The 22,731-nt window shown below is 38.1% G+C and overlaps 1 protein-coding gene across 1 annotated transcript in view; it reads right to left on the bottom strand.

Annotated features, from left to right (window-relative positions):
• Positions 1–22,731, bottom strand: part of LOC131438828 (protein O-mannosyl-transferase 2) — a 48,168-nt gene that overhangs the window by 11,209 nt on the left and 14,228 nt on the right. The window contains exons 6-7 of the mRNA XM_058609152.1: positions 19,269–19,452; positions 16,095–16,235 (exon numbers count right to left, since the gene is read on the bottom strand). Of these exons, the coding sequence (XP_058465135.1) occupies positions 16,095–16,235; positions 19,269–19,452 (325 nt within the window). The remainder of the gene's footprint in view (positions 1–16,094; positions 16,236–19,268; positions 19,453–22,731) is intronic.

The raw sequence follows: 22,731 nt of genomic DNA, 5'->3' as shown, positions 1-22,731 counted from the left end.
CACAGTTAAACCGATAGGAATGATTAACATATCACTCAATAAGTTGTGTAATTGGTTCGCTCCTCTATAATTTTTACGTGAATAACATTGACAGCTGTCTAGTAACCCCATGCACACTAAGACAATTGGCAGATGATGGTGTGGTTTCAGTTACTGGGCCCAAATCTATTGATCTGCAAAAACAATTGCGAGATACGAATTCTCTACGGAGAAAACGTCTTTTAAAGAAAGCATGATTCCGCGCAGCTTCAGCTTCATATGATGGGAAGAATTATCGCGCAGGTTTAGACTTTCAAATACCTCGGAGTGTGGTTTCATTCCAAATGCACGTGGGGAGGACACACCTGGTATCTGATAACAAAATGCCAACAAAGAGTAAATTTTCTTCGAACAATAACATGATCTTGGTGGGGTGCTCATCCGGAAGATCTAATAAAATTGTATAGGACAACGATACTTTCAGTGATGGAATATGGATGCGTTTGCTTTCGGTCCGCTGTAAACTCTCATATTATCAAACTAGAGCGAATTCAGTATCGTTGTTTGCGAATTGCTTTGGGCAGCATGCTTTCGACACATACAATGAGTCTTAAAGTACTGGCGGAAGTTCTCCCATTGAAAGATCGCTTTTGGGATGTGAGCTACTGAATCCCCTGGTTATTAAAAACTTCGAAAGACTAGTTGAGCTTCAATCTCAAACAAGGTTCATGACAGTATATTTTAACCATATGTCACAGGATATCAACCCTACAAGATATATTCCTATCCGTGTCAGCCTCCTAAATGTTCCTGACTCAACGTTATTTTTCGACACATCCATGCAGCGCGAAGTGCGAGGAACCCCGGAACACCTACGCTCGATGGAAATCCCAAAACTATTTACAAGTAAATTCAGGCATATTGACTCTGGCAAAATATTTTACACGGACAGATCACGAATTGAAGAGGTTACTGGGTTTGGTATATTCAACAATAATGTTTCGGCTTCATTTAGGCTTCAAGAACCTGCATCTGTTTATATAGCAGAGTTAGCAGCAGTTCATTACAGTTTGAGTGTAATCGTCACATTATCTCCAAATCATTATTTGCTCTTCACAGATAGTCTGAATGCAATTGAAGCCATTCACTCAAACGCTGCTGGCAAAAATGCACCGTTTTTCTTGGGCCAAAAAAACACTTTTCAGCTGGCAAGCTTCTTGGGATAAAGATAATCTGGGTCGGTGGATGCACTCAATTATTCCTAAAATATCGACAAAGGCATGGTTCAGGGGACAGGATGTTAGTAGGGATTTCATTCGTGTGATATCCAGACTTCAGTCCAATCGTTATACGCTAGATGCACATCTCCTTCGAATTGGACTTTCCGAGACTAATCATTGTGCTTGTGGCGAAGGTTATCGCGATATTGATCATGTTGTTTGGACATGCGTGGAATATCGTGATGTCAGATCTCAACTAATAAATGTATATTGCCTATGAAATAAACGTATACAAGGTGAGATGAAAAAACTGCAACAAAGTAAAACGCCATAATTTTTTCATTTTTTTTTTTAATTTTATTGAATGAAAGCAAAAAATGTCGGAAATAACATCAAATTTGAGAATCGGTTTAGATTTGTTCGAATTGGCCACCTTTGGCACGAACTATGGCCTTCAAACGGCCAATGAAACCATCACACGCTGCCCGAAAGTGGCTCTGCGGTATTTTGTCCCATTCTCGGCGAAGCGCTTGCTTGAGATGATCGACACTTTGGTATTTTTTAGTGCCAACCTTGCTTTCCAAAATACCCCAGGCACAATAGTCCAACGGATTGGCATCCGGAGATTTTGGTGGCCATTGTGCGGTGGAAATGAAGCGAGGAACCTCATTTCTTAACCATTCTTGGGTGGCGCGTGCTGAGTGCGATGGTGCTGAGTCCTGTTGGAATGTCCAAGGTCTGCGGCCGAAATGTTTGCGTGCCCAGGGCTTCAGAACTCCCTCCAAAATATTTTCGCGATAGATTTGCGCATTTATTTTGACCCCACGGTCGATGAATACGAGCGGCGAGCGACCATCGGCTGTTATGGCGGCCCACACCATCACCATGGCCGGCTTTTGAGTTCTGGTGGCCAACCGAAGTTGCAAATTTTCAGCTGACCTCTCTGGCAAGTAAACACGATCATTTTGTTTGTTTACAAACTGCTGGATAACGAATGGTTTCTCATCGGAGAAAACCAAATTCGGCAGTTCACCACTTTCGGCCAAGCGAAGCAACTCTTTAGCTTTTTCGAGTCTAACTTTTTTTTTGCGCATCAGTAAGATCTTGCACTTTTTGGAACTTCAATGGCTTTAGTCCAAGCTCATTTTTCAATATTTGCCGAATGGCATATTGCGATATGTTCAGCTCACGAGCCATTTTTCGGCCACTGCGACGCGGATTTCGTTCAATTCGCTTCTTCACTTTTCGAACCATTTCTGCCGATGTTGCTGTTTTTTTTCGTCCACTTCCTTGACGTCGGGCTACGCTACCAGTATCACGGTAACGAGCGATGGTACGAGACACAAAAGATTTATTCACTTTTAAATGCTGGAGGGCTCTAACGATAGCCACTTGTGGTTTTCCAGCCAAATGCAAAGCAATCACACTATCACACTTGAATTCCATCACAAATAACTTTTTTTCTGAAAAATTCCCACCAAAATGCTTTTGTGCGCTTGTAAATAATATAATGAGCTGTCACTAGAATAAATCTGACAGCTGTGGGACGAGCGGTTTAGAAATGACAGCAGTCTGAAGTTGGTTGCAGTTTTTTCATCTCACCTTGTATATAAAAAAGTTGTGTAATTGACACATAGATGGCGCTATTGTCGTTTAATCCATATGAAGTTTATGAAGTACCAACTTTCAAAAGACTTTGTGTGAAATTTCATGACATTTTAATTAGTCAGAAAAGTTACGTAAGATAAGTTACTTTTGTTATTTTCAAAACATTGGATTCAAAACAGTTTCGTGTATTAATTTATCATTGCTTCTTGTTGGAAAAGAATTGTACAAGCTCAGCAATGGCCTCGAATGTATTATCTGGACTCTGCTCCATCAAAACTAACCATTTGTTATTGGTTTGCTGAATTTGAACTTGGTCGTACAGAAACCGATGTTGGTGAACGTTCCTGTCGTCCAAGCGGGGTGGTTACTTCATCCAGAAATCATCGAAAAATTTTTCAAGTTGATTATTTCTAATCGTAAATTAAAATTGCATGTGATAGCAGAAGCCGTAAAAATATCGCAAGGTAGTGTGTTTACAATTAAACATGGACATTTGGCCATGAGGGAGCTCTTTTCAAAGTGAGTGCCGCATTTACTCACAGTCGATCAAAAGTAACAACGTGTTGATGATTCAGAGCAGTGTTTGGTCATGTTTACAAGTAATAAATCAGATATTTGGCGCCGATATGTGACAATGGATGAAACATGGATCATCATCTGGGTGGACTGCAGCCGGTGAACTACGTCTGAAGCATCCAAAGGTACAAAATTCAGCTGGGAAGGTTATGTTTTAAGCATTTTGGGATGCAAAGCAATCCAAAGCCTTGGTATTATATTCCTGTAGTGGAATTGGACCTTTTGTTTCAACAGACTCCGCAGCCGATTCAAAGTGTACAGAACCAATCCATGGCTGGTGCTACGATTCTACTGACACTACGAATCTTTCCAGGTCGGGACTCGAACATACGACAACTGGTTTGTAAGACCAGCGCCCTATGCATTGAGCCGCCAACCCGAGACTGGGATGCACATGGTATAATTTTCATCGGCTATCTTGAGAAAGGAAAAACAAGAATTAGCAAACACTGCATGGCGTATTCAAACCGTTTGAATGCAAAAATCAAAGAAAAACAACCTCATATGTTGAAGAAAAAATCACTGTACAATGCACCGATTCACAAGTCGATGGGAACGATTGTTAAATTGTTCACCTCAAATGAAGAAACAATTTCTGAATGTGAAGTCTAATTTGAGGCAAAATACAAATCTTTCTGTAATCACGGTATCGAGGAGTTAATTCAGTTGTTGGTTAACTTCAATTCTCCCATCTCTAAGAAATAATTATTTCGTTTATTTAATCATTTTGAACCGGAATGATATCCTGTCATCAACACACGCAAATAAAAAACTTTTGTATTTGATCACATGATTCTCGTCTTCAAACACACACCACGCAAAGTTAAAACAAACTCCTAACAACGTGTTGAAATTTCATTCCAGATAAGTGTTCCTTTGCACCACTTTCCCACCTTCAAACCACCAACGCGTTCTTGGGCTGCTGTAAGACCGTTGCTGTTGGTGATGAGTGGCGAGTAGTGGGTGCTCAAAGGTCGAACGGTTCGTCTGACCACGTGGCGCCACTGCACACCGCTAGGAACGCTAAATCTTGTCTTGTAAAAACCACATCATAGTGGTTCTCCAACCAACAGAAGAAAAAAGGGAAACTTTCTCTGGCTGCTGGTCGCATCGGTTACTGCGATGCGGCAGCACGGGAGCTTTATTTAATCTTACGTAGTTTTCACACCCCCAACAATACGTCAAGTGCCGTGTGAAAATCTGCAATGCATTAAGTGTGAGGTTTACAGAGTCGCTCCTGCGGTTAGGTTACGAAGTTCTTAAGCTTTCTGTTCGGTTGAAGTTTCTTGAAAAATTAATAGACAATAAAATATTCGATGTCTTGGTAACATCTCAGTTTCAATCGTATTTACCTTCAATAGTTCAGCCCTGGAGAGCACTTCTTTAAATAGTTGCTAGCAAGTAAGAAGGTAACTATCTGAAACTGATGAAGATACAGAACCACAGTCGTCTATTATGTCTTTAGAGGTAAAGCGCCCCTTCATACAGAAGGGAAGGAAAAGACCACCGAGCGAAGTCTACAATGAATGCATGATTGTGTAAGGAATCTTAGGAATTTAGAGACATTTTCCACACTCTTAACTTCACTGGTGCCAATACTCTGTCCGTGGCTTGTGTCTTCAGGGGGAAATATTTCCAGCTAGCGGAGAAAGAGGAACAGGCTCGCCGTAATGGCAGTCCCTGGTAGCAAGGAGACTTTCAGCGTGCCGAACGAACGTTGACCGACGATGTTTGGACGGGGCAGAGTACGAGGGGGAAAAGGTCTGCGTCTTGGCGAACTTTGATGCCGGTAACAAGGCTGATGGGAAGCCAAGCAGAAAGCAGCGCCAAGCATTGAGATATGCAAGGAATTTCATCAATGTGAGGCATACGATTGGGGTGATAATAAAGTTAGCCGTATCGAGTTATTATAACGTTCAATTTGGCGATAATGTTACCCTGAATGGGATTGAATATCAACAATGGCAGTCTATTATAGCACCTTCGCAGAGTTTCCATGGAAATGAACGAACTAAATTGAAAGATTCGGATTTCCAAGCCTCTTTCCGACAGGCAGTTTAGTGTTCAATATTCATTTATTTATTGAATTTCGCTTAAAATCAAATCAGTGATTTACATGAATGCATTCTGTTTAGACAGAAACAGCGTTTCACATACATTGATGTGTTGAAAATGCTTGCGCCATTGTGCAATGCCAAAACATTAAAAAAATCTATAAAATTTCTGTTGCATGGGGAACAAATCGCGCTTACGCTGCCACTTGATCATGGGCCAACTGTCAAACCAATTATCATAAATCGATTTTTTTCACACGCGGCCAACCATAGTGTGATTTACAGCCTAACATACGGGCTGAAAAGTATCGGGCCTACCCAATTTTTTTTTTTGGTTCAAAATTAACTTTATTCACCAACGTAATCATTCCTGCGCCGCTCTAACATTCCAATACCACTTTTGTAGAACGAATTAGCTTTTACCTAAAAATAGGCCTCAGTTTTAGCGATAACCTCTTCATTCGTGCGAAATTTCTTACCGGCGAGTATTTTTTTCAAGTCTGCGAACAACAGACAGTAGTCGCTGGGAGCCAAATCCGGCGAATACGATGGATGTGGATGCAATTCAAAGTTCAATTCATGTAGTTTTACCATTGTTTTGATTGACTTGTGACACGGTGCGTTGTCTAGATGAAAAAAAAATTTTTTTTTTCGCCATATGCTGTCGTTTCTTTGCAATTTCAGCCTTCAAACGGTCCAATTACTCTATATTAAATTAACTATTTATGGTATTCCCTTTCTCAAAATAGTCGATGAATATTACACCACGCACATCCCAAAATACCGAGGCCATAACCTTTCCATCCGATTGTTGTGCTTTCGGGCGCTTTGGAAGAGGTTCACCAGTTGCTGTCCACTGGTGAACCTCGTCCAATCCATGTTTCATCCATTGTCACATATCGACCCAAAAAATCCGGTTTGTTACGTTTAAACATGGCCAAACACTGCTCAGAATAATCAACACGTTCTCGTTTTTGGTCAACAGTGAGCAAAAGCGGCACCCATTTGGACGTCCATTGCGTTCTGCAGCATCGGTGTCTCTACGACTACGTTTGAAGTCAGCTAAACCAACGTTTTATTGTTGTTTCTGATGGAGCGGAGTCTTCATAACACTTTCAAAACCATTGCTTCGTTTGAACGGTATTTTTTCCGTAGAGAAGCAGTGTAAAATTAAAACACGAAATTGTTTTTGATCCATTGCTCTGAAAATAACAAAAGTAGCGTCACTCTTAGCACAATAACTCATAAACGAATGAATAGAATATCATGAAATTTTAACAGCTGTCTTTTGAAGGTGAGTATTAACTGAAAAAAGGTGACTGCCATAAAACTAGCGCCATCTATGTGTTGGGCCCGGAACTTTTCAGCTCATGTATTACGTGTATTCAAAGAAAAACAAGGCAAAACAGGAACCTTATTTGTACGATGGTGTAAATATTATTATACGGTACTAGATGTTTTCATGTTCGGTATAGTTGTATTATCGATTCGATTAAAAATTTGATACTCACTCCACACCACACTCAGAAAATACGTGAATGTGTATTACATTGTTAGTTCAGTTCAATTGAATCGCCTAAACTATCTTCACAGCAAGATGCACTTGTTCTCTAAGAAAAGTTTCAATTTCAATCACCGAAGTGAAGGTTTTTGGTTGAATCTACAATCTATATTTTATCTAGAGCTTGAGAGGCTTTCCAGTTCAGATTTCATATCATACTGAACTCGTGCTGGATTTCATCGTTAGTCTTTCACTTCCGATTCTTAGAAGTTCGGTTAGAATACAACAAACCCCTTCATAAGTCGTGTAAATCACTAGGAAAAAATTTTTTCTCAACAAAATTTTCCTTCCAACTCATCTCTAACTTCTCGGTCCCGCTCTTGTAGAAGGATTTGTTTTCAGCCTCAAGATAGGCTTTAAGGGCTGAGGACAGTACCGTAAAGACGTAGGTTTTTTACTATTTTCCAGTTTCAATTTCAATTTTCTTGGAAACGGCAATGAATATCGAAAAAAAACCACCAGACAATCTCTTCGAAATTTAATTAAGAATATTTTGTGAAATTTTCAGAATGATTCATTGAGTTTACCGCTCGTGTTTTATTTTTTTTTACTGAAGAACTGCTGAAAATTGGAACGCTCGGAATTGCATAACTTTTTCATCGAATATCTCAGCATTGAAGGCTTGTATCATAAGTCTAGATAATTTTAATTAGTTTCCTGGTGGTTTCCGGGAAAAGAAGAGGAGGGGTGAGAAATCAAATCTATTCAACAAGGTTCCTAAACACACAGACGCAAAGGGAATTTAGGGAGTCAGGGAAGAAGATTCAAAAATCTGTACGCGACCCACTGTCCTCAGGCCTTAATGTCAGAAATTGCTTCTTCATTTGAGTTGAATGTCTTACCGACGAGCATTTCTTTTTTGAGATAATCTAAAAGCCAATAAGTCTCTGGGGCCAGATTTCGACTATACAGTGGATGAAGAAGCAATTCATTCAATTTAACTATCGTTGCCATCGACTTGTGAATCGGTGCATGATCTTGGTGGTCTTTATGCTTGATTTTTTCATTCAAACGAACTAACAACAATATGTAGTATTCGTTATTGATTGTTTTTCCTTTCTCGAGATAGCCGATGAATATTATACCATATACATCCCAACATACTGAAACTATAATCTTCTCAGCTGACTGTTGTGCCTTTGGATGCTTTAGACTTGGTTCACCGGCTGCACTCTACTTAGATGATGATCTTTCTGCTTCCAGAGTGAAGGGATGGATCCATGTTCCATCCATTGTCACATACTGACGTAAAAAAACTGATTTATTACTTGTAAACAAGGTCAAATACTACTCTAAATTATCAACACGTAGTTATGTTTGATCGACTGTAAGTAAACGCGGCACCCTGCGGCAATGTTCCAGCATAATTGTAAACACACTGCCTTCTGATATATTTACGGCCTCAGCTATCCCACGCAATTTCCATTCACGATTATATAACCAATTTGTGGACTATTTTATGTTTTCTGAAGTAACTGAATTGGACGACCAGAACGTTCATTATCATTGGTTTTTGATTCAGCGAACCAATAACAAACAAATGGTTGTATTTTCGATGAAGCAGAGTCCGGATAACACTTTTGAAACCATTTCTGAGCTTGTGCAGTTTTTTTTCATCACGAAGCAATGATAAATTAACACATGTAATTGTTTTGAATCCAATAAAAGTAACTTCACTTGAATGGCGTCACATTTCTCACATAGTCTATTGAAAGTTGGAACTTTTTAAACGTCGCATGACTTTGGCAATGATAGCACCATTTGTGTGTAAGTCGCGCGAATGTTTTACGTTCCGGAAATTCAACTTGCCAACTCGTACATACAGATAGATTTCAAACCAAATTGTGGCACATCAAGCTGGAATAGCTCCGATTCATTCGTAACGTTAGATAGACTAAACCGATGTACGCTCTAATTTGTTGTTCAATATAACGCTCGAATGTGCGATACGAAGATCCTTTATTTTGCGGATGACGTTAATTTTATTGGTATTGATCGTAGAGCTGTGGAAGAGGTTTTTGTACCTTATACAGATTGTACACGAAAGTGTATGTTTTAGTCTTTGTTAAGACGTAGAGCCGTTCTGAGCTAGTTTCAAATATGATCAGTATCTAACGGGGAAGCAGATTGGAAAATTGACATGGGAATACAAATATGCAATGAAAACCGCAAAAATGTTACCGCAGAGACGGGACTCGAACCCGTAGCTAACTCCTAACCAGGGAAATTATTTTACCAATTAAAATATACTGCATATGAAAACATATGAAGGGAAAGTTATATGTTTCTGTTAAGTTTGTTTCCGTAGATATAGGACTGTAAAAATTGAATGCCGTAGTGACCAGGTACAGCGAAGCATGCCTGGTTTCCGTTTAGTCAATTGGACATTCTCTTCGTTTGTTTTCATTTTTTTTCTTGGCATTACATTCCTTTGGTGGAATTTGGCCTTTCTGTTTCAACAGACTTCGCAGCCGATTCTTAACAAGTGTACAGAATCATTGCATGGCTAGTACTATGGATCCTACTGACACTAAGAATCCTTCCAGGTCGGGGCTCGTACATACGACAACTGGCTTGTAAGACCAGCGTCCTATGCATTGAACCGCCAACCCCTGTTTTAATATGCAGGGTAGTTTAATTGGTAAAACAATTTCCCCGGTCAGGGCTATGGGATTCGAGTCTCGTCTCTGCGGTTTTCATTACATCATTGCATTCGCATGTTAATTTTCCAATCTGCTCTCCGTTAGATACTGCTTATATCTGAGCAAACAATGATTACACGGGCAAAATTCCGATTCTAGAAATGAGCAAAATGAGTCATGATTTGGGGAAAATATTATATTTTCATGTTATGATAATACACCATGGTTAAAACTTCTCGGATCATGATCTATTTGGACTGATTTCGCTGAAATTTAAACGTAACGCACTTGACGTTGTTGGGTATAACTGCAGGCGTGTTTCTGCTACGATGGTAATTTTTGCGATATAAATTCAGGCGTTTTGTGTGATTTTTGCAACGATGTTAATTTTTGTAACATTAATTCAGTGAAAAGCACGACGTACTTCTTTTAATCAGAATCATTAACAATTAAAATATTATGTTTTTGAAAAACGACGACGCCTAAAATAAAGTGTTGCGTTCGTTGCTTCAGTTTTGGGTGATTTTGTGTTTCAGAATTTAAACACTTAAACGAACTGCATGGAAGAACACGTGTGAATCGAACCTCTTAAAAAGAAACTCTATATCAAATTCTTGCAAAAAATCGTCCTATTTATAATATTTAGGTAAATCAGTAAAACAACACGATTATTGAAAAATATGCTTCAGGATCAAGAAAACATTTTCAGTAGGTCTTGCTTTTCAATGTCTGCTTTTTGCTTTACCATTAATCTATTGAAGAATCCAACCAACACTTTTGCGATCGCTGCGCTGCCCGAGTGGCGAGCTTTGAACTAAGCGATGGTGATAATTTTCAGATTTTGCTTGAAGATTCGAACAAAATGCAGGGTTTATATTTTTTTTCTTATGAATCGAATACTAATATACAAAAACGTGATAATTTGGTAAAAAAATCGATTATTATTGATTCAGTAACTTTCCGTGGTATGTTTGATTGATATTTACGGAGAAATCGTAACATGAAATACCAAATTCGAAGAAGTGAGGTTGGGTACTGTTTTCATATCTGAGATATTCTTTGTTTTTTGGGTTGGATTTTGACATTAATTGATAAATTATGTTCAAAAGTTTTATGGCTAGTCTATTTACTCATGTTTTATCAACTAAATCAAATCTGTATGTGAATTGAAAATTTCAAATTTCATCCGAGATTGTCAAGAGTATAGGACAATTTGAAATCATATGTTTGATGACAACACGTGAATAATCGTTTTTCTTACCCATATTTGTAAGGTTTTGCCATCTGCATTCTTTCAAACTCAAGTAAATTGAAAAAATCATCAAAAACTTTTCTAAATACATGGGATATGTCAAAACAATCACCATAACGATATCTCGTGGTGACCACGCTGATTGGATTGTTCAATTAATCTATCACATTACTTGAGGCAGAGGGTTCAAAGTGATATCCGGTAGAAAATAAGAGTTACGAGCTTTGAATGAAATGCATTCTTCAAGTAACGCATTTTCGAACCATGATTAATTTTCATGGGAGAAGAGTTATTGCTCATGGTTTCATGATAAGTTAAAATGATTGGTTTCATGATTTTCTAATCATGACAGCAGTAACGGATTTCTATCCGTGTAGTTAGTTTATTTAGCCGATCCTTGACTAAATGCCCACACCTTCTATTCCTGTGTTACACTTGCGCCATCTTTCTTACGCACTTTCATCCACTCTTTCTTTGAATCCCTGTTTTCCGGAACTTGTTCTTCATAATCGAATCGAAGCGATTTTGTCTCGTTCGACACAAGAAACAATATCGTTGTTTTCGTACCAATCCATCTTCAGTTTCGCGTAGTGGCACGATGCCAGATTTGACCAGAATAGAGTGTCACCATCGTGGAATCGGAAGAGGGGCAGCAGACGTAGGACTACTTACCATCATGATACTCAACAATGCTGAGGCATGCACCACATTCGATATCTGCTACTTATTTCGTGAGCACTTCAGTAGTGTTTTTTCCGCTGAGAACTTAGCCTCTCAACAAGTTTTTGAAGCTACCAAAAATGTCCCCATTCGTTCTCCAATAGGTCGTCACTCTATCATCACACATTCCATTGTCAGATCAGCGTGTTTAAATTTGAAGCTTTCATCAAGTGCTCGACCAGATGGAATTCCATCCATTGTGATAAAGAAGTGCTTAGATATTCAAATACTACCATTATCGTTATTGTTCAATTTATCTTTACACTCTGGTTCTTTTCCGGGTTGATGGAAAAAGTCATGTCTTTCCTGTTTATAAAAAGGAAGCAAAAACGTTGTATCGAATACCGTGGGATAGCAGCTTCATGTGCTATGTCTAAGTTGTTTGAAATTATCGTTCTCAATTTCATTACTCACAACTGCTCAGCTTACATATTGGTGACCCAACATGGCGTCATGCCAAAGCGTTCAACGTCAACAAACCTAGTATCTTACACGTCCTTCATCATACGTACAATACAAACTCGTCGGCAAGTTGATTCTATCTACACCGACTTTCGACAAGACTCGGGTTTACTGGCTCTATTCTGGTTTGGCTACACTCGTACTTGATCGGCCGTGAAATGATAGGGAAGATTGGAGACTGCACGACTTCACCTTTCACCGTCAGCTCTGGTGTCCCTCAGGGTAGTCATCTAGGACCGTTCCTTTTCTTAATTTATCGAAATGAATCCATTTTTTCGATAGAATGTATGAAGCTATTTTTTGCGGTAAAATCATCCGTTGTTAACATTAACGTTGTTAATGTTGTTCAACATTATTAAAAACATTGATTGCAAATTTTTGCAAATGCAACTGGACAATCTTTCAAACTGGTGTGAAGTCGCTAAGATGATACTAAACCCTTCAAAGTGTTCCGTTATCTCCTTCAGTCGCAAACATTCGATCGTGATCTTCGATTATAATATTTCAAATACAGTTTTAGGTCGAAGATAATCAGTCATGGATCTAAAAGTTTTATTAGATTCTAAATTGACTTTCAGGGAGCCCCGAGAATTCATTATTTCTAAAGCTTCTATGTGTCTTGGTTTCATTTTTCGTATTTCCGAGAATTTTGACGATACTTACTGTCTGAAAGTAATCTACTGTAGCTTGATACGCTCAACTTTAGAATATGCATCTGTCGTTTGGTCACCATTTTACCTTCGAGACATTCAACGCCTAGAAGCAATCCAACGCAAATTCGTCCGTTTTGCACTGCGTCGTCTTCCGTGGAGAGACCCATTAAACCTTCCGAGCTACGAAGATCGTTGCAAGTTGATTGATCTAGGTTTGCTCTCTATTCGTGACGTGACGTCTGTAAGGTCTTTTTTGTCGCTCATTTACTACAAGCTCGTATAGACTGTTCAGGTCTTCTATCATTATTACACTTAGATATTCATCGCCGTACTCTCCGTTTCCACTCATTTATTAAAATACCTTCATCTAGAAATAACTACGGTTATTGCGAACCTTTGACTAGTATGCGTCGCCTATTTAATAATTGCTCCATTGTATTTGACCTTTATCATTCTTGTAATGTTCTAAAAAAGCTGTTTCTCAGTTAGTTGTCTTGATAGGTTCTAGTAACTAGAATAGTTTATTTAGTATTAGATTTCTCGTATCATTGTATAATTTCTAAGTTTTAGTTTTAAATTATTATGTATCATTTGGATCATTGCAATCTGTTGATGCAACAGAAGAGGAGGTTTTATGCCTGTTGGAGTAGTGATGGGCAATACGGCTCATTTCAATGAGCGGCTCTGAACCGAACGCTCTTTCGTAAGAGCCGGTTCAATTGAACAGCTCATTGGCTCTTTTTCAATAAACGTCAATGTGGAGAAGCGGTTCGAGAGAGTGAGTGTGATAGCCACGGAAATGCATGAGCGGTATGGGCGGTCTAAAATTGTGTTTCACAACTAGAGGTGTCCGTGTGCGAGGAAGCGGGATATTAAAATAAATTAGTTGAAATTCCATTTCTTCTTCTATTACGACAGAATTCTTTGAAAATTCACTGCTGAATAAATGTTCCTATGTATTTTTGACACCTTCATGAGAAAACATCATCGTTTAACCAACAACGCAATCAAATTTGGGCGTACACAGGCACACAGATTTTGCAAGTTGAAACGCAGATTTTAAAATGGCAACTCTGCTTGAAAGCCGCGGTTCAATTTTGAAGAGCCGTGGTTCGTTCGATCATTGCTACGAGTCGGTTCAAATGAACGGCTCGTGAGCGCTCGCCCATCACTATGTTGGCGAAAAGTTTCAACTAAACTAGCTCCAGTGGGCTTTTTCCTGCACAATAAACAATAATTCGGTCCGACTTCCGGTTTCGCAATTACTGGGAGATTAATTTAAAATGGGATTATTTCAAGGATGTTTCTTAGGAGAGACCATGTAAAGAGCAGCAAACTTCTTAAAATTGATTAAAAAATTCTTCTAGGTTTTAGACCTTGTTATCAATTAATTTCACAGTTTGTGATTCCGGAAGTAGCGGAAACAGTGATCAAAAACTCTTGAATGGAATTTACTTCAATTTCTGAGATGGTTGCGCACAATTTACAGTTCTGTAACTTTCGACTTCCGGATTCGGAATTATAAAGTGATGAACATTGAAAATTTGAAATTCCATGACAATGTGAAGAACAAAGAACCCTTTTCGGCACTGTGCTCAAAACTATTCCAATTTTTAAGTCTTGCTTACCAATCGAACCAACTTTTACGCTACTGATCAGCAGTTTCCGGTTCTCCAGTGGTAAAATATTTCGAGCTCTATCTGAAACAGCTGAATTGATTTCCACATACTTAGATCCAAATGAGGGGTATTATGGTCTGATACAAAACTTCTGAATTATAATCGGATCTAACTTTCGGTTCTGAAATTATAGGGTGAGTAGTGCTTAAAGTTACAAACCGTCGTTAAAAGCGAGAACAGAGAACTTATTTTCTTTCTAAATTAGTCTCAACATTCCAAGTCTAATTTGTAGGGTATGCCAGTGGATGACCGAACCTGCTTCGGCTTCACCAGTCTCCGGAATCCAGTTCCAGGAGCACCGAAAATAGTAATCAGCCAGCATGGAGCTCGAATTTTCACAAACTTAGATTAAACGAAATTAAAAGTTTTATGATCCCAACCAATACTACGGAATATTTTTTCAGATCGGCTTTCCGGTTCAGGAATTATACAATGAGTGTTTCAAATTTCAAACCGTCATCAGGATCAAATCTAGAACGCAACTCTTGTTAGATGATGGGCAAACGAATCGACTTTGGCTATACCAGTTCCCGGATTCCGGTTGTGGTAGTGGAACTCACCTCGTTTCCTCAGAGGTGGCTGAAACCGATCTGAGAGCTGTTTCAATTTGTAGCTTATGCTAATTAAGAATATCCAGAATACACAGATTTTTTTTCTGGGAATATGAAAGATAAGAAAAATGCTCCACGAGGTGTATTAGACCAGGTTTTTTGCTTAAATAGGACACCAGAAACCACACATCGTGATTTAAAACCGTAATAGGATGATAAAATTCGAAATGGTCACGCAAATCAGCTGAAAATGTGAGAACTCATAACCTGTTCAAGTATAAAAATCGACTGTCGTTGTTGATTGAATGCGAAGTGCTGTTGTGTTGTACAGTGACACAAAATAATTGGGTCCTTTTTCGTGTGTTAAGTGTCTTCCCCGTTCGCAGTGCAGTGATGGAAGGTAAGTTGGCTGACTGACCATTTGATTCCAGGATCTGAGTGTCCGATTCAATAGCATACAGTAGTAGTACAAAAGCAATTTGGGCACCGGCTGTCTTGCAAAAAGAGAGAAAAATATGCACTGCAAAATGATTGTATATTGAAGAGAAATACCCTGAACTGATGATCATGGAAAAGGTAGTAAAGGATGTGTACATCATTTGCCCCAATCCTTGCTATTTTAAATGCTGATAACAATGTAAACTGCTCTTCTTCAACCGGTTTGACCGGCGAATAGAAAAGAGAAAAAAAGGCCAACGAAATCAAATTAGAATGCTTCACCATCCAATTACCTACTGAGCGAAGGTAAATACTATTATCATATCACTCTCTTCCACGGCTATGATCACGATGAAAATTTAATTATCCTTCCGTGGTGATAGTAATTCTGCTACCTGCCACCTTTCCTCCCTGCTGCTGCATGTTAGTGCACTCATTAATGAGGATGGCTTTACCAACTACCCGGATGATAGGTAGCATCGCGGTCGAAGGCACACGTGGAACTTGCTCGGTTCGGAAAAGTAATTTCACGCCGCGATTGGTAAGCTGTTTAATTGTTGTAATTCGAAAAATTGCATCGAACTAATCGCGTTCCAACAAGCTTTGTGTGTCGACTGTTGGAGGCTGAGTAATGCATCCTCACCACTCAACCAACCACGAATAAATTAGGAAATCTACGGGGACACTGTGGGTACTAACCTGCGAGCATCGAGTTGAACACCAAAGCCGGGAAGTAGTGATGAAAGTACAACACCCGGCCCATCGCATAGAAAGGCAGGTAGTGTAGCAGCCAGCCTCCAAATAGCCACACCGAAGCCCTCAACGATCGCCATTTGAAATCTGAAAAGAGTGAAAAATAAATTAGAAAGACAAAAATGAAAAACGTAAATTAAAAGCAGAACATGACAAACTTCCTACTGATTACATGTTCAATTTTGCCATCTAATAACGACGGTGGATTTCATCAATAGATCGGAATGGATTTGGTAGGAACCGGAAAAGAATGTTTGAGGTCATTGCGAAATCCAAGATGGCGACTTCCGGCCCATTGATATTCCTTGAAAACCTTTTTCGGAACAGATTTATTGTGCAGGTACCGAAAAACGATGTTTAGAGGTCAACCCGGATGGAAGTGCTTTGCAAACCAAATTTTATTATTAAAACCAAACATCTCAATGGTAGTAATTTACATTAAACATTATTTAGTTTAAAATAGGAGTTGAAACGTCAAAAATCATAACAAAGTCTGTATGAGAAAATAGCTACAAAATATAAAATTCTATCATTGCAATATCAAACCAAGAACAAAATAAAACAAACAAAGAAGACAAATTTTTCAGTTATTTTACATTCTAGCATTCAGAATAGAATAATATCATAACAACTAATTTTGATGATAAACAGATATTCCCTAATTTTTTTATTCCTTCGATAAAATATCAATAAAATATCAAGTAACGCTATGACAGCACAGAAACATCATTAGACAAGATATGATGGTAAAATTTGTTATTATTTTGATCTTTGTTTGCCATTTACATCTACCTGGGAATCCGAAATCCAAATTGATAGTCCTTTGAAACTCTTATAATATGGGTATTTTCAGAACGGATTTAAAAATATTCATACAGTAAAATATTCAAACCATAGCGATGAACTGGAGGTATCTATCTAAACAAAAAAAATCACCGCTTTTTGGTACATATCTGCTTTTCAAAATATATACAATCATATCGTAATTGTCTTCGAGGAATATCGTTACACCTGAAGACACTCTGTTGGTTTGGTTGGAAACGCGTTTTAACATCATTTTCTGGCATCTAATCATGAAATCCGATCCCAAAATATCCCTTTTGTAAGGGTTTTCAAAGAATTGATATTCCTGGAAGTCACCATCAACTGTCGTTTTCCGGCAACTACTTTTCAAACTCATCAATGAGCTGGAAATCGTTTTCATTTTATGATAAAACCTCTTTCTATGAAGTAGGTTCGTATGAAAACATTACGTTAGTTGGGTTTGGTTCGTAAAAAGCGTTACGTAAAAGGAGATAACGTAAAAAAGTGTATGTAAATGGGAGTTTGAGTGTACAGTATGAGTCAGAAAATAATGAGACTCAAACATTTTTGATTTCATTGGGGCTTTATTATGAACTTTGAACATAACCTGCATTAGCATAAAATGTTCGTAGAAGATTAAGCTTCCTCTTCACTCAATATGTCCGCCATTTGCATTTATGACCGCTTCTAGAAGACGCCTGACGCTTTTGTAGACCTTGGCAATATAATCTGATGACATTTCTCTCCAATCCTTTGTTATGGAGGTCCGTAGAGAGATCAAAATCGAGTGAAGATATTCACATACACGTGCTTCAATATTCGGTCATACACTGAAATCCAGAGGATTTAAATTAGGCAAGCTAGTTGACCACATCTCTTTGGACCAGAATTGAGGCATGTTGTCCCTCAAACACATTTGTGTTTGCTTCGACGCGTTTTGCTGAAACACAATATTTGCATTCTTTCCGTAGGTAGATGTAATCCAAGGCAAATCATGGTCCTGAGCAGTTCCTAATACCGTTTTCATTTATTGATCAAAGCAGCCCGAGAACTGACCCAGAGTCGCCCAAACAACTTTTGAGATGTTTTTTTAGCAACCTGGGGTCGCTCTAGATCGGTTTCCAATCGCGTAGTTTCGCTCTGAAAATTTTCAGGGGTCGCACCACGGCATCTATGCGAATTTGTTTTTTTTTATGAGATGTTGTTTAGGGCGCGTACCACATGTTCGTTTTACCCGAAGTCAGAGTCGCCCGCGTGTAGGTTCAAAAACGAAAACGGTATAAGTGTCCACTTTCAGGCCATCTTGGATAAAAACGGGTTCATTTTTTGGCCATCGGAAGCAACCAATCGAAACACCTCACCCCGGCTGGATGCTTGGTTCGAAACGTGCATATAATGCTATTAGGTATATCGGATGCTTTCTTCGAACTTATATACTGGTTGATGTGACTTTTGGACACGCTGTCGACAGTAAACAGTTTCTCATCCGTAAAGAGAATGACGGAGGACCTCTTCTCCAGATTACTAAGCAAATTTTTGCTTCGCTCCAATCTAGCTGCTTTAATTCTGTCAGTAATCAAATGTCTTTTAACTCGAGCTCTAGATTTTCCTTTTAAGTCATATTTCACAGCACTTCTTACCGTTTTTCTCAAGCTCCGAACGGGATTACGAGTTACTTTCATCTTAATGGACTATATCAACCATGGCGCTCTCACCGATAGCTTCCGACCACTTGCAGGTTTTCTTAGTACTGTTCAGAGTCCAACTGACGCCTTGATACGAAATACAGTAGACTTTGAACATTTTACAAGATCTGAAACTGACTTCTGGGCGTGAAGTAATCTAGGGACGTCATCCTTGTCGTACATTTCTCTTAAAATCTTCCTTTAAAAAATTAAATTCAAATATACCAATCTGTTTGTAAACAATAACTTACACCTGGAGCAAAATGTTGTAATACTAGATTGAGGGATTTGAACGGTAGTATTAATGGGAGTCACCAAATTTTCTGATGCTTATACACTGTTTTCGAATGACGAAGCACTTTGTGCTCATACGATTTTCGAAAATGTAAAACCTTAAATATTTTTAAGAATTATTCATATCCATATAATAGTTATAAGTATAGCAAACAAATAAAAAATATGTAACAACAATAACTACATTTTGTTAAGTTGTTCAAATCTTAGCTCAGTAAAAAAAACGTTTAACCCAATGTTCTAATGTAATTACTTAACACTAAAACATTCCTAATCCGCTTTCAGTTTCAACTCTTCCGAAATAACAATAATTTGAATAGAAATTGGCATCACTCACCATTTTCTTCGACGACGGATGATCCGGCGGTAGTTCGCGGTAATGGCGCAGAGTTCCTCTGATACTTGATAACTTCAACTATAAAAACTATAATAAACAGAGCCAGGAACAGCAGATTACTCCACCAGATGATTGGGTTTCCCAACAGGTACACGCGGTGCTCTGACCCGGAGAAAAATTGACCCTGAAAGAGAAAAAGAATTTCGATGAATGTCGTACGAACTATTGATGTGGAACAAGGCAACTAAAATTTTAAATGATAAACCAAAATTTTAAAACATAGACTCTGTTTGCGATGATTTGTATTTATTTCATATCCAACGAAATATATCAACAGCCCAAATATATGCAATTACATTTATGTGCTTACTAGTGCTATAGATTTCGATATTCAATCTTGTCTTCGCCAAGTTTGTGAACAAGTTTTGCTTGCATGCAGTTATTTTTATAGCGTTAAGTTTCTCTAGTGAATGTGTAACATAGCGATTTGTGGTCGCTCTATGGTTCTACCATTCTTCAATTTCGGTTGAAATGATGAAATTTTCTCATTATAAGGCGAGTTCATATTATTTTAATCAGAAATAATTCTGAGGCATTCAAGATTTACTCTGAAGCACTTGCATATTTTTCAGGAGAAAACGACATAACATAGAATTTCATCCAAACCCACATAACCCTGTGCGAGCGAGTTGATAATAATTGGCACATTGTCGCAAAGCTGATTTACCGGTTGCGAGACCTGCCAATGAAAAATGGAACCAAGAAAAGGAGGATTCTTTTTTGAAATTTTCATTTCGGCAGTAGTGATTTGCAACATTGTTACCGTGTATTCAAGAGTACAAATAGATATCAGCAATAAAAGTACACTTGGAGTAGAAGAAAATCGATTTCAAAGTGATTACTACTACTTTTTTTCAGTCTAAACTACGATTAAACATGGAAAATCTTCAGAAATGTGTGAAATTGGGTAAGGTTAGGTTTTTTCGGATCAACATTTTTTAAAATCAGAAACCAGTGTAATGTTGATTTCTCGAGTACTAGAATGTATAGCGATCGAGTACTATTTATTTTGGATACTTTATTTGTTATTTCCAGGCATTTGAAAAATGGTATCAAACCAAGTTTAATGCTCTATTCTGAATAAACGGTAGATTTCGCACAATGAACTAAGATCAACATTGCCACTTCAGAGTAAAAACTTTTTCTTCAACTCCTACTATGATTTTTCAAATGAATTTGTCCGTTTTCATAAGAAATCGTTGAAAAGGTGGAGTAATTAGAAATTTTGCTACCGATTTGACAGCTCTTGCTGAAAGTATCATCTCTAAACAAGCAGCGCCTCTACATTTCAGTTTTGCGACAATATGCCGATTGATCCAAGCAGCACGTTGTGTGTTGCCTGCTGCCTAGCTACACGGTTAAATGGAACTACTCAATAATAAGTACCATAAATACCCAGATTTTCAATCAGTTCTAGCTTTTACAAAATGAGTATTTTTCCCATCGGGAAATGGGTACAAAAATACTCGTCTCAGTATTGCTGTTCCGCAAATAAAATGCGTAAAAATCAACTTATTAGTGGTTGAAAAGTTTCTAAAAGCTTTAGATTTTTTAAAAGTGTGAATATCACGGTGTTTGCAATTTATCTCATGCACAATCAGTATGCATTCAAAGAAGTTTCGGATGGTAAGTAGAAATAACTGAAATTAAAGAGCGAATCAAACTTTATTTGCAACATGAATCATTATTGCAGATTACATAAGAGATTACATCTTCGTATAAGGACCAATTTACCCGCAAGGGCATAAAGCATAAGGAAACAATGGAGCCAAATATTGGCATAGAATCTGAGCTAGCAACTGCATTAATTAGTTGAATTTCGGACTCTTAATCCATCCAGGATTATAACACTCCTGTATCGCATATTTTTTGTCAAAGCGAAGATTTCTCTTTGTGCCATTGTTCCCTGTGGAAAGGAATTAATTAACGCTAGCGATACGTTCTTTAAATCGTTCGCATTGTTTAATTTGCGAATTCCGGAATATTTATAAAAAAATGCTGATTTCCTAGGCGTGTTTTCCTACAGAATTAAATCATTCAGTAATCGTTCGACTGTTCAGAATTTGTGTTCTTTATTCATTGAAAGCGAAAAAGCAGAAAAATCAGTGTAACGTGAAGGTTTGGTAAATTTGACAGTGATGATTTAAAATTATCCACTGGTTGTAAATACTCTGAATTATTGCTTTTTCCATTTTTTCTCCAGTTTCTAGCATTGAGTACTTTTTCATCCGTTTACTTCTACTGAATTTGAGTATAGAATTACCCATATTTTGACATATATGGACAGTATCCACTTTTGAATAAAAGTCTTTTACCCATTAAAAGAGTTTTCCCAGTTTTGTCCGACATGGGTAGTATTTAAGAGTACTTCCATTTAACCGTGTACAACCCTCCTCTGACATTTCTTATGTGAGACTGAAAGCTTCAGAAATTATTTCACTTACACAGTTTCGCTTTTGCATCGGCTGACCAATCAGGGCGATGCATCCCAGCTGATAAATTACTTACTCCTTCAAAAACATCGTCTCCGACAGGGAAACCCAGTAAGCCTGCTTAGTGTATTAGATTTTTAGCAGACAAAATAGGACACTGGTCGCTATTAAACAAAATTTCTGTCACATATAATTGAAAATGCGTGGCTTGATACATTCAAGTCGATACGTAGAAAAATTTCCAATCAAGAGATAAAATAATATTAATAATTGATATGAAATACGACTGAACTGTAAGTGCTCAAGACAGGCCCGTGCGCAGGGGGGGGTTTTGGGGGTTTTAACCCCCCCCATGAAGAATTTTTTTAAAATTAAGTTTCATGAACAATGGAGTACTTATTATATTAAAGTGCAAATAACTTGACAATTCATATTTTTTATCAATTTTTTATCAATTTATAAACTGACATAATTTGAACCCCCCCCCTCTTTAAGGATTTCTGCGCACGAGCCTGTCAGAATTTGTTTTACATTGGCAATATAGTGGATGAGGCGCTTTTTCGTCTTTTGGACACCCCCCTCTCCCCTTGAAACCCCCCCCCCCCCCATGGATTATTCCTGCGCACGGGCCTGGCTCAAGACCTTACCACATCTCTGCATGTATTTTTCCTTGAATCTCTAATTAACACCCCTATACAGAAAACAAAGATGTGTTCCACATCAAAAATGCTACAGTTCAATTTAAAAGTAAGAATTCAAATAAGACACGAATATCTAGCGTCTTGCAACAAATGCATAATAAACTACACAAAAACCGATTACCAAATGAACACATGCAAATGTAAAAAGCACAAATTTCCATCCATCTCTATAGTTCTTTCTGGTACAAAAGGAAACGGCAACATGTTTTGTGGTTCTCCTTTAAACCGTCGTAAAACCGGAACTGTTTTTTCATATAACAACCCTCAAAC

The sequence above is a fragment of the Malaya genurostris genome, chromosome 1 (genome assembly GCF_030247185.1).
Source record: "Malaya genurostris strain Urasoe2022 chromosome 1, Malgen_1.1, whole genome shotgun sequence".
Classification (NCBI taxonomy): Eukaryota; Metazoa; Arthropoda; class Insecta; order Diptera; family Culicidae; genus Malaya; species Malaya genurostris.
Note: the sequence above shows the minus strand (reverse complement) of the source record. Positions and strands in the feature narration are given on the sequence as shown.